This window comes from Maylandia zebra, linkage group LG16, assembly GCF_041146795.1.
Source record: "Maylandia zebra isolate NMK-2024a linkage group LG16, Mzebra_GT3a, whole genome shotgun sequence".
Lineage (NCBI taxonomy): Eukaryota > Metazoa > Chordata > Actinopteri > Cichliformes > Cichlidae > Maylandia > Maylandia zebra.
In genome coordinates this window covers 14,214,926-14,236,131 of record NC_135182.1, presented here as the reverse complement: position 1 = coordinate 14,236,131, position 21,206 = coordinate 14,214,926, and the positions used below count along the sequence as shown (strand labels likewise).

General features: G+C 42.2%; 1 protein-coding gene across 13 annotated transcripts in view; it reads right to left on the bottom strand.

Moving 5' to 3' along the window:
- Positions 1–3,568: 3,568 nt before the first annotated feature.
- lmo7a (LIM domain 7a) overlaps positions 3,569–21,206 on the bottom strand; it is a 48,423-nt gene continuing 30,785 nt past the window's right edge. For 3 of the 13 annotated variants that reach the window (XM_076874744.1, XM_076874745.1, XM_076874756.1), the window contains 23 exons: positions 20,999–21,022; positions 20,225–20,339; positions 19,243–19,382; positions 18,096–18,777; positions 17,429–17,680; positions 16,954–17,068; positions 15,753–15,914; positions 14,774–14,958; positions 14,595–14,658; positions 13,274–13,330; positions 12,969–13,010; positions 12,169–12,197; positions 11,564–11,668; positions 9,734–9,820; positions 8,953–9,278; positions 8,679–8,735; positions 7,043–7,098; positions 6,745–6,903; positions 6,137–6,320; positions 5,634–5,969; positions 4,854–4,962; positions 4,341–4,443; positions 3,569–4,251 (listed from right to left, as the gene is read on the bottom strand). In XM_076874744.1, the coding sequence (XP_076730859.1) occupies positions 4,229–4,251; positions 4,341–4,443; positions 4,854–4,962; positions 5,634–5,969; positions 6,137–6,320; positions 6,745–6,903; positions 7,043–7,098; positions 8,679–8,735; positions 8,953–9,278; positions 9,734–9,820; positions 11,564–11,668; positions 12,169–12,197; positions 12,969–13,010; positions 13,274–13,330; positions 14,595–14,658; positions 14,774–14,958; positions 15,753–15,914; positions 16,954–17,068; positions 17,429–17,680; positions 18,096–18,777; positions 19,243–19,382; positions 20,225–20,339; positions 20,999–21,022 (3,412 nt within the window). In that variant the 3' untranslated portion in view covers positions 3,569–4,228. Of the gene's footprint in view, positions 4,252–4,340; positions 4,444–4,853; positions 4,963–5,633; positions 5,970–6,136; positions 6,321–6,744; positions 6,904–7,042; positions 7,099–8,678; positions 8,736–8,952; positions 9,279–9,733; positions 9,821–11,563; positions 11,669–12,168; positions 12,198–12,968; positions 13,011–13,273; positions 13,331–14,594; positions 14,706–14,773; positions 14,959–15,752; positions 15,915–16,953; positions 17,069–17,428; positions 17,681–18,095; positions 18,778–19,242; positions 19,383–20,224; positions 20,340–20,998; positions 21,023–21,206 lie in introns of all 13 variants that reach the window. The other 10 variants (XM_076874750.1, XM_076874748.1, XM_076874755.1 and 7 more) reach the window with 10 other exon arrangements.

Here is a 21,206-nt window from a genome sequence, read left to right as displayed (position 1 = left end):
CACAGTGAGTCATGTTCATCATATAAAGAAAACTAACCTGCTCTGGTCAATGTGTCATATTTACCTCACACTACTTTAGACATCCATGGGAATCTTGTCTTATTGAATAAAAAGGTGGGGGAGAGGGGAAAAAAGACCTTTGCCTATAAAGCTGAGTCGCTTTTGAATCAACATTGCCCTTTGTGAGTCAGGGATTAGAGCAATGAAGACGAGTAGGGATCTAGTTGAAAAAATGACTTCATGTCTGCAGAAGCGAGGTGATAAGCTGTTGTCAGTCAACAAAACAGCCAGCTGTGCTTTGCATAATGAACAGAGGAAGTGCTGGTATGGTTTGTTACTCCTTCAATAGATTTTTATTTAACACAGTTACTGCAGGTGACATTAACAAGGCTGCAACTACTGAACCTGGTCATGCTTTCCCAGACTGTGTATGCTAAAGTACCAATTTTACACACTCGTAATAGTCCAATGACTGAAAGATAAGGTAATTGGAAACCCATTAAAAAATGGGAAACGCCATGTGTGAATATAATGTGTACATGTACTGTACACTTGGGGAAAAGAAAGTACACCCATTTTAAATTCTAAGCTTCTACAAATCAGGGCATAAAAAATTAGCAAAATTACACCAAATTGCAGAATCAATGTGAAAAACTAAGTAGATCCTTACTGCCTCCACCTGGTTTAAGAGGGTACGTTGATTAACTGATCAGCAGCGAGTGTGAGTGTCTCTATTATAGTAGGAGTTTTGATAGTTTGCTGGTCTGAAGCATTCAGGTGTGCATCAGCATTGATCTTACAGAAGAAACTGTTGTGTGCATCAATATGGGAAGGTTTAAAAGGCCATTTCTAAACAAATATGATGCTCATCTTTCTGCAGTGTGGAAGACTTTTTACAATTGGAAAATATTTAAAATAGCTGCCAATCTTCCCAGGAGTGGAGGTCCCAGCAAATTCACCCCATGGTGAGACCATGCAATGCTCAAAGAAACTGCAAAAAACCCAAGAGATGCATTTCAGACTGTTACAATTCATGATAGTGCAATTAGATTAAAGCTGAACAAATATGGCTGGTTTGGAAGGACTACCAGGAGAAAGCTTCTTCTTTCCAAAAAGAACATGGCAACACGGGTTAGGCCTGGTAAAATTGTGTCTGAACAAAACAACCAGACTTCTGTCTTTGGATGTATGACAGACAAGAAGTGAAGATTTTTGATCATAATGTGCAGAGCTACTTCAGGACAGTGATCTCCAGCGCAGCAGCAAATCTACAGCTGAATGTCTGAAAAAGATAAGAATCCAGATGTTTCAATGGGTCACTGCCAATGCTCAATGAACAACTGCTCCTGAACCTCCATGAACTGATGCAATGTTTTAAAGAAGACTGGGACAAAATTCCTCCACAACATGTGAGAGACGGAGTCATACAGTAAACAATCAAATTATTGCTGCTAAAGGCAAGCTACTGAATCACAGGGTGCACTTAGTATTTCCACACGCTGCTTCTGCAGTTAGGTTTCATTTGTGTTAAATAAATAATTTCATCATGTATGTGTAATTGTTCATCTGACGTTGTAGTTAAGTGATGTTAGGCCATGATAAAAACCAGATGATTTATAAAACCTCAGGACTGAAAAAAGAATGCATTTCTTTTTTTAGATGACTGTATATGGATGAAACCTATACACGTCTCAACGGCTGCTGTGGCCTTTACAGATACTTACTATGAATGAGAGTTACATGCACCACATTCAGTTTAATCTAGTAACATTTTCTAATCATTTCCACCACCACAGACATGTGCTGCAATTAAACCAATCCAGCACAGTCATCATTTATGTAGCCCGCAGAGCTGTAATCATAACGTAATCACAGCCTGCATAAACGCTGTTGACTTTTTACTGATTTACTAAATTGCTACACCTTTTCTGCTTAAAGATTCTTCACTGCTTCTTAAAAAGCCGTGCTATTATGAATGAGGAGCAGCCTCACGGGTCCATACTGATGTGCTGGGAACTTATAGATTTACCTGAAGTGCATTTTCTTTAATCCCTGTGGTTAATTGAAAGCGTGACAGCACTTTGCTCTTTACACATGGTGCCTGCAAGCCATGGTCTGGTGAGACAGTGTCTGCAATTACGTGACTAATTATAGCATCAGTTCAAGCTGCAGGTGAATTAGTGCTTGATGGCTTCTCTAAAATGTGCGAAAAGCATTTTGCTTTAAAATGGCAAATTGCAACAGGTGCTGCTCGCCAAAGCTGTCTTTACACAGCGTCAACCAAAACATTGAGGGTCATTTATTTAGAAATGAAGCTCCAAAATTTAAAGCACATTGCAAATAGAGTTCTGCTTTTAAATGATTGTGGCAGCATCACTTCCTCTCTGATTCTGGATATCATACTCAGCAGTGCAAGCAACAGCAGCTGCAGATGAAAGAGAATTTAGTCCTTCTTGGTGAAAACTCTTATAGCACAGTGCCCCCTTCAGGTACTGAAGGGGGCAAATTGCACCCAATCAGAAAGAATGACTAAATCTCTCCCGTTGTGACACAAAGGCTGGAAAAGAAAACAAAAGAGAGAGAAAAAAAAATTCATCACATGTTCTTCCCTAGAAATCCTGAAAAATCCTGAAAAAAGCCATTCCTGTAGTTAGGAATAGCTTTTTAAAGGAAGGTAGAAGAGGCCTTTCCGTCTCTTTACAGACCTCATTTTTTCTGAGCAGTCAAGCGTTCCTTTTATTTGTGAGCCTCAGTGCGTGCACACAAACACACGCACACACACAGTTATATGATTCTCCATGTCAAAACCTTCCCAAACCACAGGTTGTGGCTGTTGCTTTGGAGGAAAAAGACGGGGATACATATTATTCAGGGTTTCAGATTTCTCAGGCACTCGGCGCCATTCAGGCTGTGTTTGTTTTCTAAGCATTAGGATTAAAATCTCTCTCCCAGAAGAGCGCCAAGAAAAATCTAAAAAGGGAATCTAAGAATTTGAGATGTGCACCTCCGGGGGCTGTTTGTGCTTCACCTCAAGAAGACAGAGCCAATTTATGCTCAGTCCAGCTTATTTCCATACAGTATATTGCTTGAAATGGGCTTATTTCCATTTGGTCGCGGGCGGGGTGTAGGGTGGGTGAGGACAATTTCTTCCCCTGCAGATTAAATACATTTGGAAGCTCCTTCTTGTATGAATATTCCTTGTATATTTATGCAGTAGAGATAAAATGACAGAATACATTGAGAAAATAGACAATCAAAGTATAATCAAATGTAATGCATGCACTGAATAAAATATGCATGACAAATTGGCTTTGGAGAACACAGAGCAGGCAGGTCCTCTGAACCTTAGCACAAAAGCTCATTGAAATTCCTTTCATTATGACCGTGGAGCTACAGCGAAACAGAAAATGAGAGGGACAGACAGAGAAAGATGAGTATAATGATTTCTGATTATAGAGGCAGAAGAGTCCTTGCATCCCACTGTACCCAGGAATATCATTACACAGTATTATGCAATTTAACAGATGGAGAACAAAAAAAAAAAAAAAAGAACGACGTAACACGTGGGGAGCATTTAGTTATTTTTATTTACATTGTTATGTTTGCCTAATCAGTGTGACGCATATTCTTTACATAGAAACCTGCTTATGTGTGCAATACTCCATCACTGAAAACTTGAGACAAATGCAAATGACATTTTGCAGTATTTTAGTAATCTTAATTACAAATAAAAAGGCACATAGACATGATACCAATACCTTGGCTGACACAGATTTTTATAACACAATAGTTGGTGGGAAAAGAAGCGTGAAAATGAGGAGGATGATCCTGCAGGATTTTCTCTCAGTATCTAAGCAAAGTTTAGAAACAAAAAGGACTTTCATCTGGAATCTGGTAGACAGTTAATAGCTCGACTAGTTTTGTGGCTAAAACGTTTAAAAACTCCGGCGCATGCAGAACCCTTACACTCTGTACAATTGTGCTGCTTAATAGGATATAAACACAAAAGCTGATAACTACTTTGCAAGCGTCCCTCCCTTAATCACACACTGTAAAAACAAATATGATTCTCATCAAGGTATCGCCTGGGGTTTTAACAGAATCATAAACAGCGATACGATCCCAACCAAGTGTCCCGGTTAATTGCAATGGCTTCAATGTTCACTTTAAAATTCAAGGGTTGTTGTCGGAAGTAGTCTCTTCATCAATCTGCTGGAGTACAGTCACGTCACATAGATGTTGGTTGACCAGCTAAAAGAAGAGGGGAAAAAAGCGACCGATTATGGGAGGAAGGCGAGAACAACACCACCCACTGATGATCAGCTCGAGAAAGTACTCACTTTTGACTCGCATGTAGCAGGAGTTACAGTAGAGCTGCTTGTTTCGTATTCTGACTTCAGCCCCGGCTTCTGATCCTCCAAGGTCAGACTTACAGTCGATGCACTGAGGAAGTTTGGGAAGGAGAAGAATTGAGGAATGAATCAGTAAACGTGACCAAAGGAGGAGTGATGAGGACAGACAAATCTAGACCGTGATTCTGTGTATTAAAGGAGAAGGATGAGAATCAAGAGATGAAGGCTGACACAGTGGATTAACTTTCAGATAAAGGTCACCGCAGCTCCCAGAAGAAACAACAACAACTAGATTAGACTGCTGATAAAAAAAAAAAAAGCAAAGGGAATAGTTGATCTTGCAGGATTTAGTTTCTTTTTCTCAATAAAGGGATCAGGGGATTGACATTCACCAGGATTCACCAGGTTAGTAAAACAAACTAAAGAGCCTGAGGCGATCAAGTTAGTTTTTGAGGATCGGCGGCCGATGTGCTCCGCGGCTGACCGGAGTCCAGCTCTCACCTTAAAGCAACCCAAATGATAACAGAGCCCAAGGGACTCGATGATCATGGCTGCTCCCTTTCCCAGCGGGGTTTCACAGAACGTACAGATTTTCTTTCCACTCACTGACCTGAATTACAGAACGCACAGCTGTCATTTCAGAGCCAAGCACACATACATGACACATGTATGAATGCACACATATATGCACATACACACATACAAAACACACGCCAACACTGGTTCAAACCAGGGTTAGACAGACGGACACTTTGGCAAGCTGGCAAATGTTAACCTGTTGAAACAGCACTGCTGAAATGACAAAGGCTCATTAAAACAGTGTCATTTAGTGTCACACGCAAAATACTGTTTATGGCAACAAAAATGACACGAGGGAAACACTTGTGAATTTTCATAAAGGTTGGGAAACTCAGGTGTTAGGAAGTGAACAAGCTTCTTTAAGATAACCTTCAGGCAACCTTTGGACTTTCTTTGTCTCTCAGGTGTTTGGACATGATCACTGACAAACTTTCGTGTAATCCACAAAAACATGGCTAAACTTAAACTAGCATCTGCTGTATTCCACACATAAGTTAAAGTGAATTATGCTACTGTGTGATCTATAAAAAAGCACATCAAAAGAAACATTACATCATAAAAGGAGTGACATAAAGGAAAAAGAGAAATACCCTTTGCCACCACTTTTGCACGGCTGAGTAGCAACGCCTTAAATACCGCAACCCAGATGTACCAGTGAGTTGTTAGAGGCAGCATTAAGCAAAGCTTCATTTCTGGTTTTACCTGCTGTGCTGCTGAGGAGCGTCTGCCTCAGCCGTGGGTTCTGGAGAGTTGATGGGTGAAGGAGAAGAGGGTGAAGGTGAAGGGGAAGGCGACTGCCTGGACCAAGGGACCAAATGGGATCCTGCCCCACTTCGGAGTGAGCCCATGGAATAGGAAGAAGGCAGAGTGGAAGTGGAACCATACCGCTGAGCCCGCGGCCCCCCACCATAAAAGGATGTGCTGCCAGAAAGGGCAGAGTGAGGCCGAAAGTAGTTTTGGGCAAAAGAACCGCTTCGGGGTTTCGATGACGAACGCCAGGAGTTGTATGAGGTGTCCAAGTTGTCAAGAGAATCGCCTCTGCAAAGCCAACCCAAGCCACACCCCATGTTAGCCAGTTAGAAAAAGCAGTCGAACCTTCTGACTGACAACTTAACTTTTACACCCAACTCAAAAAAACAGGACAGTAGTAACAGAAAAGAGCCAACCGCCACCATCGCACCAAAGTTAATGAGGTATTACTGTACCTGCGCATAGGTGGCAGGTCCCTCTCCTTGTTGGTGGAAGTGTCGGGAGAACGCTGGCGGATCCAGCTGTTGTCCGTCAGCAATGACGTCTTCTTTTTCATCTCATTGAGGATCTGCTGCCGCTCCAGCTCAGCCTGAGATGCAGGCTGCTGGTCCTTCTTCTCAGCGGCTCCGCTTGAGGTCACTGCCAGGTGGGAGGACAGACAGAGGAAACATTATCGATGGAAAAAAAAAAAAAATCATGACTGGTGATCGGCGGAGGAACAAAATGAATAGTCGTGGGGCAGACAGAATTAGATGAGGATGATATAAGTATCTGTTTTCCACAGTCTGGCTTGATGAGACAAGATATGACTAAATTATGGATGAAAAAGTCATTGATCTGAAAGAAAACATGCTGTAATCAATAAGTTAAATTGCTTTTGCTGCATGTCATTTTCTGGCCACATGGCTGATTGGTTCGTCATTTGTCTGGTCAGCTGCAAATCAAACATCTGTAGGTTTAGAGTTAGAGTTAACGAAATGTCTCGATTGACTGATCGGCTGATCGTAACGGGAGTTTCACATTAAAACGACGAGAAACGGCGCTTTAGGGGGCTAAAATCCACCTCTCTCCGGCTCTCTGTATCTCATGGCATGGAGGATGTTCCTGCGCTCCAGCTCCAGCTCAGATGCAGCCTTCTGACTTTGGTAAACTCTGTCATGTGCCTTCTTCAGCTGCTCTTCCAGCAGCCGCTGAGCCATGCCCCCCGGGGGTACATGCACACCTACAGCAGGGTACAACCCACACAGGTATACATCTGTGCAACAAAATGTGTACGTGGAGTCATTTAAAACACCCTCTCCCACCTCCACAACCACCACAACACACACACACAAAGCCCCTAATGAATTAAGAAGGCTGACCTTTTCTCTGAGGTCTGTCCTCTTCGTCGAGCTGAGGGGATGATTTGGATTTTGTCCTGTCGAACAAAATTCAAAACATACATGAACAACACTACTTTTCAGTTCTAGCAGATGTTTCACTTTTGTGTACAAGTGTGAGGGAATTCATGTCTTTTTGTATGGATCATAGTTATATGTCAGATGGTATAATATAGAAGGCGATAAGTGTCACAGCATGTCAGCTGGTAATGTAGCATTCATCTTAAAACTTTGTGTATTTTTCCTTTTTCCCTCCGACTCCTGCACTCTCTGCCTCCCCTCTACCTTGTATCCCCTTTGACCTTCTTTCCCGCTTCCCACAAATCCTATAATAATAAATACAGTATAAATAATTAAATGGTTCCATTTGTGTGGGCGTTCAGGAATGCAGGATTACAGTTCTCGCTTTATGAGAAGCAGAACAGACACATTGCAAATGATTTAACAAATGAGTTCACAGATTACAGATTATATAGATTCTTTCTTTAGTTGCTAGATGTTTGATTTTGTTGCATGCACTGCTTGACTTCAAATCCCCCACGAGGTCAAATCTGTGCTTGTTTTTATTCCTGGTCCTTAATGCCTAGTTTATTCCATCCTTGGTAAGAATCCTGGTGGATTTACATTTGTTCTTAGGATCACTATCCTGTTTGAATGTCCCCACTCAGGTTCAGCTTCAGTTTTAGGGACATATGCCCTCACATTATCTTCAACCACTCTAATATGGCTGTGGCTACACAACTCTGCCTTTGATTTGTCTCTGCAGTGCAACATTTAGCTGTTCACTGGGAAACTGTGAATTTTGTACCAATTTCCTTTCTGCACAGCAAAGTTTTTTTCCTCTCATATCTCTGATACAAGTTTAATACGAGCACCAGTTGTAAATATTTTCTTTAAAATATTTTAACTGTTTGGTTAATTTGAAGATAAACTCTCAAAGGCACCCATTTTCTTTTTTTAAATAAAGGCCTCAGAAGGATCACACAACACTAGCCACTAAAAGTCTGTCAATCATTTAAAAGGACTGAACCTCTTCTAATTTTATGGATTTAATTTTGTTATAAATGTAGCGGTTTGATTACTTTCTCCATATCATCTTTCCGTACTGTTTCGGAAAGGACAAAATGTTTGCTGGTCTAACAATGTAAAAATCTAGAGCTGAAAATGATTTGGGGCTAATTACCCAATAATGACAACTGTAAATAATCTACTTTGTAAAGGTTTCTAATCAAACTATATTGTTGTTGTAAGAAGAAGCATTTGTTTTGTGCATATAAAACTGCATAAATATGTACATACTTTATTGTATGTTTATTCTATTTGTATATTTATAGGCATGTTTCATTATAATTTGGTATAGCTTATACCAAATTATAATGGGGGGTTACGCTCATGAGTTCCACAGACTGTTGTTAAATCCAATCCAATATAATCTGTCTTAATTAATTATGCGTGTATGCATCTCATGCATGCTAAATAAGGATAGTCAACTAAGTATTCAACACATCAAACTGCAGTTATTGTAGAGCAATGATGTCAAAAGCATGTTGCAGAGAAAGCATGGTTAACAGGTTATAAACAGGAAGAGGTCCAGCTGCTCTCGCTCTCTCGTACTAACCTGTCTGCATAGGTGAGTGAAGGCTGGGCATAAGGAAAGCCGTGGGAGCTAGTGGCCCTTTGGTGAAAGGCATTGTGTGCAGAGAGGTGGGATGATGAGTACCACACAAAGGAGGGATAAAGCACATGCAAACACATTAGTTGCACATGTTAATGCACAGACAGTAAAGCTGGTTAAATGTGTTATTATCAGCATGATGGTGAGTCAAGGAATACAAAAGACATGTGAGTTTGAGTATTCAGGGCAGCACAGGATTAGGAGTGGCTCTACTGACCACTGCTGCTGCTGCTCAAAGGCTCTCTCCTTCTCTCTGCGCTGCAGCTCTTCTGCCTCCAGCAACCTCCTCTCGTCCTCCCTTCTCTTCCTTTCCTCCTGCTCCTGCCTTTCCTTCCTCATCCTCTGCTCCTGGAGACGCAGCAGTTCTCGCTCCTCCTCTTCCCTCTTCCTCTTCTCCTCTGCCTGCCTTTGGCGCTCCTGCTCCTCCTTCCTCTTTCGCTCTTCTTCTTCCCACAGTAGAGATGTGGGCTGGTTGACGGGAGATAGTGGTGAGTGTGGGCCGGTGCTGCTGTTGCTGTGGTTGTTCACCTCCAGGCTCCCAAGCTACCAGAGACAAGAGACGAAAAGGGACGAGAAGAGGAAGCTTTTTGAGCACCAAGTAATTTAATCTTAATTAGCATCCAGGAGGAACTGCGACAACGATGGAGAAACTCCTCACATCCCCCGAGGTGGCGAGGTTTTAGAAATTATATTGTAGAGGGGAGTTTTTGTTGCAAACCTATTAGTTGGAAAGATTTCAGCCACTGCAGTAAATATATGTACTATGTGAGCATTCACATGACTAGACACTGCTCTGCTCTCCCTTTCCATTTCTAAAGGGTCACATACAAGAGAGCGTGCCCACATACTCCATGCATAATTATAGCAATTTTAGATCAAAGCTCTTTGGATACATTTAGATAAATTAGTGCCATGAGTCACAACTTACTGCCACCATTAAATACTCTCCAGCTGATTTATCAGCTCATAATTAATACAAAACAAAACACTTTTGTTACCTGTTTGGGGACCGTGCTTGTAGAAATTGCCTGCTGAGCCTTGAGCCACTCTTCCTGCAGCTTTTCCTGATCACGCTTATATTTCTCCTAAAAAAAAAAAAAAATGAAGGTGAGGTCAAAGGTCATCTCATTTAATCCAGTCAGACATACAAAGCTCTTTCTAAAACAACACATGAAACTTCTATTCATTATAGATTCCATATGTAATTTTAAAACAGAATAATTAGGTATTGTGGCTGTTATATTGTTCAGATGATTTCTCAGCTCACTTACGTGTTATCTAACTATTCTACACATTCTAGGGAAACCTGCCCAGAGCAGGAAGTCCTGCTGGAAGATCATGAAATCAGGCTGCTTAACCAACAGGGAACAAGCCTGCCAGCATTAAAAATCCTTCCCGGCTGCAACGGCACTCTGCATAACCACCTTTGATCTCCATCCAGAAATAGGCCCCCAGAAAAATGTTTTGACATGATTCTCCTACACTAAAGTTGGATACTCGGCGCACACTTAGAAGCTCGAGTGCTGTCTCCTTCTGTTCTGAGCCTGTTAAGAGCAGACGTAATTGAGGATTTCCTAGCATGTCAGTAACTTCTAATTGTCAGATGGGGCGTTTAAAGACAGTCAGTTCACATTAAATGGGTCAAGATTTGGCTTCATTCTGGTTTGTCTTTTTAAATTAAGGTTTCTTCCCCCCCCCCACTAACCCTCAACTGGATAAGTGGATATCCCCACCCCATCTGTAATTACAGTGAGTGTAGTTCAACTCGTAATGTGTTGTGGACACATGATAGTTTGTCACTTGGGTTGTAACCTCTGACGGGGGGTTTTACCTTATGGAAGCCAGTTTTAAACATCTGGGGACAGTTTTGTACCTTCATGTAATGATGCAGGTGTTTATTGGCTTACTTTATATGTTTTTAATATTATTTATTCAGATTAAGAAATGGAGTGGCATCAAAAAGGTACATATCAGTGCCTGTGAGGTCCTGAAATTAGCCCTTAGCCATTAGGGGGTGCATTTGAGTAGACTGTAAGAAAAAAAACACTTTCACTGCAGTGCTGTTTCTCACAGTGCAAGATAAGAAAGATATGAAATCATCATCTTCTTTCAGTTGCTCCCTTTAGAGTTTGCTACAGCAGCTCATGCTCCTCCATCCTCCTCTGTCACACCAACCTGCATGTCCTCCTTCATTGCATCCATAAAACTTCTGTGTCCTTCCTCTTCTTTTTTTCCTTTCCTGCCTAGCAGCTCTATATTCAACATCTTTTGCCCAATATATCCACTATCCCTCCTCTGCACATGTCCAAATCATCTCAGCCTTGCCGCTCTAATTTTGTCACCAAACCGCTCAGCCTCAGCTGTCCCTCTCACTTCTAATCCTGTCCCTCCTGGTCACTCTCAATGAGAATCTTATCATCAACTCCTCCTCCACCTCCTGCTGCACCTCATGCAGTAACCCATGCTTTACTGCTCTGTGTGAGGGAAATTTTCTTATTCGTTTCTCTTTTACACCTTTGGACGCCTACTAGGAGTAACCCTGCTTTCTCTTTTACGAAATTAGTGATTTCTTTGATATGTCAGGCTGGCTTCCAGACCAAAATGACTGGCTGTGAATCAGAAGTTAATGACAGTGATTTCTGCCTGTACATACTAGTCTTTTTTGATACATACTGAGGTGCAAAAACTCATCAATAAGGGTAAAGGGGAGGTTTTCAAATGTCATCTTTATGGGGGATCTAGGCTGTTGTAGTCTGAAGAAATAAACTGACAGTGTTGTGTGCTTGAACTCAACATTACTAAATATACAAGAGTACACCTTCACATACCTGTAGGAGGCGCTCTTGTTCCTTCTGCCACTTCTCTTGTCTTTTCCGCTCCTCTTCTGGGTCAAAAGACCAGCGACTGGAGGGAGTGATTACGGGAACCGGTATCTGAAGGCAAAAAAAGGAAACCACACATAGCAAATTTACCTCGCAGTTGTACAAAACTATCGCTGAACTTTGTTGCTTTGAAGTCCGCCTGCTTGTGCCATATAGATGTGATGATACTTAAATAATAATCTCTTAAACACCCAGTACTTATCTGCTCTTGTTTCACAACATTTCTACATGCTCCTGAAGGTGAGATGAAACTGCAAATATGCACTTGCACTGCACCGTCTGTACTTTATTTATTGTATTTTCTTATCTGGTTTCAAAGCTACACTAAAAAAGGTTCCCTATAATCACTGTTGAGTCACTAAAATGCTAAAAGACTGAAAAAGATGTGTGAACCTGGCTCTAAAGTGAACTACAAATGCAGTCAATGTGAGAGGCTTAACAGCGGCTCTGGGCTTTGTAATTACTGCAGTATCTGCTTTCAAAGATGTTGTCATACTAGAAGAGCAAACATAAGAGACAAAAACCGGCCTTTATGCACTGACACTACTCACATCTGGCACTGCAGGCTCTGATCCTCCTCCTAGAACAAGAAAGACAATCATTCAGTCGATATCTCCAGGCAGGCACAGGCAGAGCAGTGAAACATAATGTAAAAATACACAAGCGAGCCCTCAAGACATGTAACACAACAGCGCCAAGTTGACGGGCTTATTTAAGTTTCAACTTGATCTTTTAGTCAGGTAGCAGTCAATCAAAGCAAATGACAATTGATGTTTTCAGAAAAAGCCCCCCAGCAGCAACGGTCAACATTCACCCACTAAGGCTTATTGATTCTCTCAATTCAAGCTCACCCACTTGTTAACATTTGGATTGGATGCAGGCCCAATAGTTCTGAATGGGAAAACCAATAAACTGATTGTGATGACAAAAAAGATCAAACCAGAAAAAAGAAACACAAAGAAACCAGCAGCATGCACACAAGCAGAGAGGGGTCTGTCTCAAAGGCCAACAGATGCTTCGAAATATGCATGCCAAGAGTGCTTTTAACTTGCAGCAAAGTGAAAAGTGTAACCATGTGTTAAGCCTGGACACCATCCCAAAATACCACAAAGCACAGCAGGATTCAAAGGTTTGTGTTTGTGGTTGGTGTGCTGGAACCGTGTCTGAAATGCTGTCAAACTTAAGGGGAAATGCGTCATGTCACAGATTATTTTTATTTCATCTGCAGGAGGTCTTTGAGTAGAACCTCCTTAAAAATAACATCAATCTTTCTGGGTTTGAGCAGCATGTCAGGGTCCCGGGCTGTACCAAGTGAATGTGAGGAGGTCAATGCACACACAGCCCTGTTTACCACAGAGGTAGACCAGCGCACTGACACTGGACCCTGAGCCACCTGAAGGAGGGAGGGGGCACAGCATAAAGGTTAAGCTCTGGCACCAGACGAGAGAACATGAGACAACAGAGCCATCGAAAAATCAAAGTCACGAGGCTGCCATTGATACGAAAACATGCAAAAAGTCCTCGAATAATCTGAGGAATTCAGAGAGACAAAAGCATAGAGAATCCAGCCACCAGGTTACACAGAAAGCATAATAAATACGAAGAACTGTCCTACATCTCTTCGCTCAACCTTCCTTGTTTTTTTGGTTTTTTTACCTTGTTCAAAGAACTCTGACCTCCGCTTTAAGTTTTTCAAAGATATGGGTTCTGACTCTACATGAGAGATGGAAAACAGAATGCAACAAAAACATTAGAAATAAGTTAAACCTGACCTAACAGCACATACTGATCATGTCATTCTGATAAAGTCTATTACAACCAAAAAAGTTGGGACACTATGTAAAATGTAAATAAAGACAGAATGCATTCATAATGGAAAACATATCAAAATGTTTAAACTAAGAAAATTGACACTTTTAAAAAAGGCTCATTTTGAGTATGATGGAAGCAACACATCTTAAAAAGTCAGGACACGGCCATATAAATATTTGGGAACTGAGGAGACAGGTTGTTGGACTTCTCTAGCTGCTCAACAGTCCTGGGTCTTTTTGTTGTTGTGTTTTTCATTTTCATGATGCTCCAAATGTCTTCAGTGGTGAAAGGTCTGAACTGCAGGCCAGCTGAGGGCCGGACTCTTCTACTATAAAACCACACTGTTGTACTAGCTGCAAATATGTGGGTTAGCATCTTTTTTGTAGAATTATGCAAGGCTTTCCCTGAAAAATCCATTGTCTGACTCTTAAGCTGTTGCTCTAAAACCTGGATATACTTTTTGGCAGATGTACAAGCTACCAGTTCCATAAGCAATAATCCACTCCCACACCATCAGAACTGAGCGCTGATACCAAGCCACGTGGTCCTTCTTCTCTTTAAACTCAACGACACAGCATCCATGTTTTCCAACAGGAATTTCAAAGTTCGATTTGCCTGACCAGGGGAAAGTTTTCCACTTTGCATCAGTCCATTTTAAACAAACTTACATGAAATCGTTCCACAATTTGTAGACAGTTTTTCATCTTTACTGCCGAGAAGCTCTGCCTCTCTAAGATCCTCTTTCCATACCCTGTCAGGTCACTAATCTGTTGCTGTAAAATCGGGTTAGCTTAAAAATTTTCCTCAAGTTGTTTCTTTTGTACCACTTACATTTCCCCCTCCAAACTTCTGAGATGTGTTGTTATCATCAAATTTAAGATCTACTATCTTTTTTCTTAAAATGGGATATTTTCTCAGTTAAAACATTTGATATACTTCCTGTGTTGTACTGTGAATAAAATACGGTTTTATGAGACTAGCAACTCATTCCAGTGTGTTTTTTCACATTTTACACAGCATGTCAACTCTTTTGGAGCTGTACAAAGTAACGTGAAAAACAAGACAAAGTCAAACCAGCAACTCCTATTGATGTATTTTTGTATTCAGTCCAGAAATAATCAAGATCAATTTCATAACCTTTCTGACTGTGCGCTCTGCTCTTTACCTTTTTTCCTCATGGTCACCGGCTCCTCTCGGAAACCTCCATTAACTCCGTTTGAAGCCACTTCCTGCAGGGAGACATCGTGGGGTGCACACTCATTAAAAAGCCACCAGGCTGGGGAACAATACAGAAATAAAGGCTAATCAAGTCTGAGTCAGTCAAGGTGATTCTGAGTCACTTACGCTAACGGGATGAGCCGGGGTCTCTTTGAACGTCAGCGTTTCTGCTGGAGTGTTTGAAGTAAAATCCAGGCTGGAGCTGATTGTGCTTTTTTCTTGGGAACCTACAAGCATTGGATGATCCGTACTGGTCAGATTGATGGTCTTATGGCTTTTAAATGGCAGGGAAGGTTGAACTCTGTCCCAGTCTGCGCGCAGACAATGTAACAGCATAAAAATATGATGTGTTTGCACATAAACCATGTGTTTTGTGCGGGTTTTTTTGGTTTTTTTCTTGTTGCCAGGCTTCTATATATGTGAACATATACAACGTCTGCATAAAGAAAGCTATAAAGCAAGGGGATAAGTGCGCTGTTATGTTGTTATTATAGAGTGCAGCAGGGGGAGACAGAGTAACCCCCTTCCCCAGCCATGCAGCCCATTAAAGCCCCCATTAACCCAAACACCGTTTCTAATAGGCTCACAACCACTGGACACCTGTAATTAACTAATATTGTGAGTTAGTTAAAGTTAGCAATACTGTGTGAACTAATGTGACACTGATAGTCCAAAATAAAGTAAACCTGTAACAGTAACACTGAAAACACCACACACTTATAGGCCTGTAGATCTGAGCTGGGTTAGTTCTCTAGAAGGAAAAACACTGGGGTGGAATAGCGAGCAGAAAGAAGAAATAACTACATAAGGGGGGAAGAGGGAAGCAATTAAACAAAAAAAATCCCACAGAAATCAAAACAATAACAGTCTTTCTTCACCAGATGAGCAAAGATAACTCACAAGTCCTTCATCATTTAGCCTGTCATGAGCTCATTTATGGATGAATTCACAACAGGCTACAGACCAATTTAGAGTGTCAAAACTGTTTAGCAACCCAAGCAGCATAAGCAGTGCTCCCAGTCCGGGAATGCAGCCCTCAAAAACTTTTCACTTTCCTTCTCTGGCTGTCACGCAAGCAAAAACAGGCAGGGTTCAGACTACTCACTGTTCTGCCCATGACGCCTTATATCCATGACCAGACTGCCCTCCTGCAGAGCCTCATCCATGTGGGACTTCCACTCGGTGTAGCTCATGTCTGCCACCTTGTGCCCGTTCACCGTCAGCACCTTGTCTCCAGTCTGAAGCTGGCACATCTCAGCCGGGCTGCCTACAGTGGGCACAGGTCAGAGTCATAAGCTGAAATTTTACTTGATTCCACACTTGTTTTGACCATCATAATTCCCACTTGTGTTTCTTATATAAAACTGGGAATGTAATGTCACTAAAACTGACTTTTGGAAGACAAGATTTCATCCCACCTGTTTTATCCCCCTACAAAAAAAGCTCACAGTTAAACAATTCAATGTTATATGAGCATTATTCTTCCCAGTTAACATGTAACATGTAAATGTAGGTACACACTATCTATTTTGTCTAACAGATAAAAGCTACAGAGTCATACTTACTCTTCACGCCATATAAAACATGCCTGTATTTTCAGTAGAAGTCCTGGAGACACATTCCAGCTTCATGAAGATCATAATGTCAAATTTTAGTTAAAAGTGTTTTATGGAGTGTTTGAACTGCATTTTTTTAATAAACGTCTTACTTTATCAGCATGCCAGTGTCAGCATGCTAACACTGGCACATTTACAAGTGTAAGCGGTAATAAGAATAAAATGAAAGATCAAGCGCTACGCCATACAGAGTCTGCAGATACAGTGAAATAAGCTGTAAGCAGGTATGACAAGGCTATATTCGTGTATTGCTTTGGGCTGTTTGTATTACTTTACTAATTTATTTGGCATGCTGTGATGTGCAGGTGGGGAATCTCAGTAGAAGGAGAGGCTCAGACCCAGCAGATCTGACCCAGATAGAAGCTGCCCTACATACAGTGAGTCAGGCATCGCCACTGCAATGGACTCAAAAACCTGCTGACAACTAACCGACCGAGGCTGACAGATAACTGTAACAGAGCGGAGCGCTGGTTGTCAATATTACCACTGTACTGTATCTGTGAACAGATCAGTCAGTTCTAGTGAGAGTGAAAAACTTGCATTGTGTGTCTGATCTATTTTCTTCGGGGCCTATTTACTGCGAATGCTGTCAGTTTGGCTGACTTTCACACATTATGTTGGATGGTGGAAAAAAAACATATTACTTATGTAATACAAATCCTTAAAAAAAGTATTCCTGTGAAGTGCTACCTGGCTGGATAGATGTGACACAAGCTCCTGTTGAGTCCCAGGCTGCCTGGAAACCGAAATCTCTGCTGCTGTTGGGCTTCTGGTTCAGGCTGATCCGCATCTCACAGTAGTTCTCCTAGAAACCAGACGACATAGGTGAGTAGAGGTGAACTTTAAGAGTACAAATGTGGGCTGACTTCCATTTGCTCTGGAGATGCTTGTCAGGGTTGGCCTGCTTTGGCAGGGAAGCCTTCCATTAGTCATTTATGGCTGTTGAATAAATGCCAACCTGTTACTATACTTTAGCTACTACACTACTCCTAATGAGCTCATGCATTAAGTTTTACTGACTACTTACCACAAAGCTAAAGATACACTAATAATGCTGAAAATTTAAAAAATTCACTAAAAGAAACGTGTTCAGTTTTTTTCATTGTAACCAACAGAAAACAAAAAAAAGCTTTACTGCTTTGTCAGCAGGAGGAGATTCGAGTACCTGGCTGGTTTCTTTGGCTGGAGCAGGAGGTTCACTCTTGACCTGTGGAGGTACAGGTGTGACGCTCTGAGCAGAGTTGACGCTATTCCCCGTAGTCGCCTCTTCCTCCTCCTCTTCACTGCTGTGTGCTGAGCTAGACTGAGCTTCGTCCTCAGAGGTCATGAACTGATGGTACCGACTCGGCACTGATGACTTCTTAGAAACATCGACGTTGCCATTGACGCGCTTGTGTGAGTCGTCTGTCTGTGCGGGCTGCATGTAGAGTGGCAAAGAACACAGCCGTTAAGGCTCAATTACAACAAAGTGTAAAATGAACTTTAACAGCAAAGGGCTGCTGATTAGAAAATGATAGAATTTACTCTAAAAAAGCTGGTAATTATGTTACCAGCTATTTTTTAAAACATGTGTTAAACAGTTTCCTGACGAGTAACTAGTAATGAATGTGGAATAGTCTGAAAATAGCAGCTCTGGTAGTGGAGTTAGCATAATAAAACCACCAGCTTCATCCATTATTCACACTGTAATCAGATATGACTCCTGGGCAATACTGATGTAGTGAAAACAAATTACCTGCCAAACATTTCTTACTTCCAAACAAACACATCCTTCCCTCTTGATGTTCTTGTGCTGTGCTGGTAGTTTACTTGTAAAACTATCTAGTACTCACGGTAAAGCCTCGGGGAAGAGATGTGATGCGTGAGGGCTGGCTCCCAAAGGGCCTTGGTGTGACAACTGAAGTTAGACGTGCGCTATCCAATCTCTGGTAGGTCTTGGGCAGGGAGGAAGAAACCCGAGACACCGCGGGAGGCTTGGGTTCCATTGAGCTGGGCTGTGCTTGTGTGTGCAAAGGACCAGAAGAGAGGGGCTTCACCTCAGTCTGTGTGCCAGACAATGCAGGGCTTGGCTCAGGCACCTTTGGTAGGGAGCTAGAAGAGGAGACAACAGTTGGGGCCTCCTGCTTCTTGGCTGTGCTGGCGCGCTCTGAGTCTGTACTCCTCTGCAAAGGTACAGCTTCTGGAGACGGGGAGCGGTTGAATGAGCTGTAGTTGTTTGGAGTGATGGTGTTCGTGATGGAGCTGCTTAGTGCGGGACTGTCCACGACTTCAAGTGAAGTGGGAGGGGAAGCAGCCCTGCCGGTAGCTGGGGAAGCGATGGGAGGTTTTTTGTCATTCACAGAGGGCTTGGGGGGTTCATAGGAAAATTGGGAAGTGTCAATTGTGTAGCTTCGGCTAGGAAGAGCTCGGGTACGTGGGGCAATGACGGGTTTTTCAAATACGTTGTCGTCGTCGTCGTCTAAAAAAGAGAGAGATCCAAGACGGCTGCCAACGCTGCTCTTTCTTTTACCTTCTCTGTGGAGCGAACAGACGAAGAGAAGGTGGGAGGACATGAGAGGCAAATAGGTACAAATTGGACTAGATGAATAAAGTTAACGATGAATGTGGGGGCATGGAGTGTTAACGAGGACAGCAGAAAGCGGAGCACGGGCAGAAATAAGAGGGCAAGAACGATGTGCACTTAAATAAAATGACCGGCACGTTCTAAGCCATGATTGAATAACACTTTCACAGTGAATCAGTGCACAATTACGGTCTCCTCATTCACTCTTGCCCAAATAATCACATAGTCTCTCTTAATTACAGACACTTTTTCATGTGGTTACCTTAGCAAATGGTTCCCCTCTGATGGTGAAAGGGTTTAAAAGAGGAATAAATGTAGTGAGTGTTCCTTTTTGAGGAAAACCAGAATCACCAGAAATTAAAAGCAGAAAAACAACTACAGCAGTAAGTCTGTTGGACCTGTGTGTTTTTCCTCACCTCTCCTCTTGCATCTCCTTGAAGGTCTTAGACCTTTTCTCACCGCCGTAAGTAATCTGCTCTATCTTCTCCCTTTCCTCCTTCTTCTTTACTATATCAGAGTTGACACTGCGACGTCGGCTCTTCCAGTCGCTCAGGGCCTGCAGTGCAAAGAAGAAGCCCTCATCACCTCATGCAACATATCTCAAAAAGTCAATTTATAAGTACTGCAGATAAAGCAGACTGATTGTGTGCGCAGAGCTAAGTGTACAACTGAGGACAGTGAAGTTGAGAAGGAGGGAGAAAAAGATGTGAAAAAAAGAGAAAGGGCTCCATTTGAAGGTGTTCTATTTGTGTGCTTTAGGCTCCTCCCGGCTCACTTCCCCTGTGTATTGGGGGCTGTGTGACCCAAATGCTGCTTTAAGACTCCATTATTTTGCTATGACACCACACTAGCCCAGTCCTGTAGTGTATATGTGTATAACTTTTTATTACTATTAACTTTTTATTGCTAAGAATGAACATGCACAATGGATGAGCAGTGTTTAAATTTACTGCAGCACTGCCATTTGGAGCTTACTTTCCATTTTCACTGTAACTTGAGAGTTAATTTCAGAGTTAATCGACTAAGTCTTCCTTACATCATTCCTTCATTTCACATTATTTCTACTTTTTTCGTGCATGTAGTGATTCTTGCGACAATTTTTAATGATGCAGGTCCATAGCCAGAGGGCAGTGCTGCTCTAGTTAACATCTGAACACCTACAATTTCAATCCAAACTGTTCTTTTTTCCACCCTGCAGCTATCCAACACACCAAAGCACCTGCTCCCCTGTTCGCCTAGTAGCACATATGGATCTCACAGATCTGTGTGACTCATCTTTCGCCTCATCTGCACTGCAACCAAACTTCTTTCTGCCCAAGCAGGCATGTCTTGAATCATATAGCAAGAAGAGTGGGCAGCTGACAGATATCCTCAAATATCAGTGCACATTGTACTCACATCCTGCCACTTATCCTCGCTCTGTTTAACCTTCTCACGATACTTCTGCAGCTCTTCGTAGCGAACCTGCCGGATGACCGCGGGGTCGACGTGCACATCACTTGTTGATTTACTCCTGCGGGGGGAAAAAAGCAGATCAAGCAGACTTTTTTTTTTCAAAGATCAAAAGGCATCAGAAGTTTAGCTGACAGGTGGAAATCCACTCCAGATATGCATGCACAGTCCTGTGTATTTCCATCCTGTTAAATAAGCTGTAAATACAAACACATAACGAAGACACTGCAGTTCCACTGGGTACCTGCCATTAATATTTTTGGTATCTGCAGTAACTTGTTAGTATTCAAACCCAGCACACCAGCTGACCACCAAACCTTGAGGGTGATATAAGCTCAGGTTAGTAACAGTCTTTCCCATCATGCAAAAGTCTTTAAAGCCCCACCTTATGGAGAAATAACTTAAATAACTTCACCTACCTGTAAAGTTTTACATACAGTGTGTCATAACTCTCACTGGGACACACTGCAGTTTAGGCATGGACCCACTACTATTATATGTAAGCTGTGTCAAAAGAGCTTTGTGGAGCAAAGCCCACCTCCCCTCACCTCACCCTGAACTTGGCTCTGAGCCGTGAAACAGTCAATGTTGTGTGTCAGCGTTTAGCAGCTAGAGAGTGAGAACAGCAGCACAAAAAGCAGGAGGCAGCAGCGTGCGACCATAAGAGGGCAGAGCAAATGCAAACGTGCCACTTTTTTTGTTTTGTTTTTAGAAACTCACCCGTCTGTACCCTCTTGGCGCTCTCTAGGAAACCAGAAAAAAAAGCCACAGACAACAAAGTCACATTTATACCGACTGCAGTTTGACAGTGAGTCAGTGAGTGCTTTGGTCAAGAGCTTGAGACCAATTAGAAGCTATTACACACCAGCTCGTTCACAGCTAAGAGGGCTTCAAATGTATAGAGGGCCAGCTAGGACATGACTCTGCT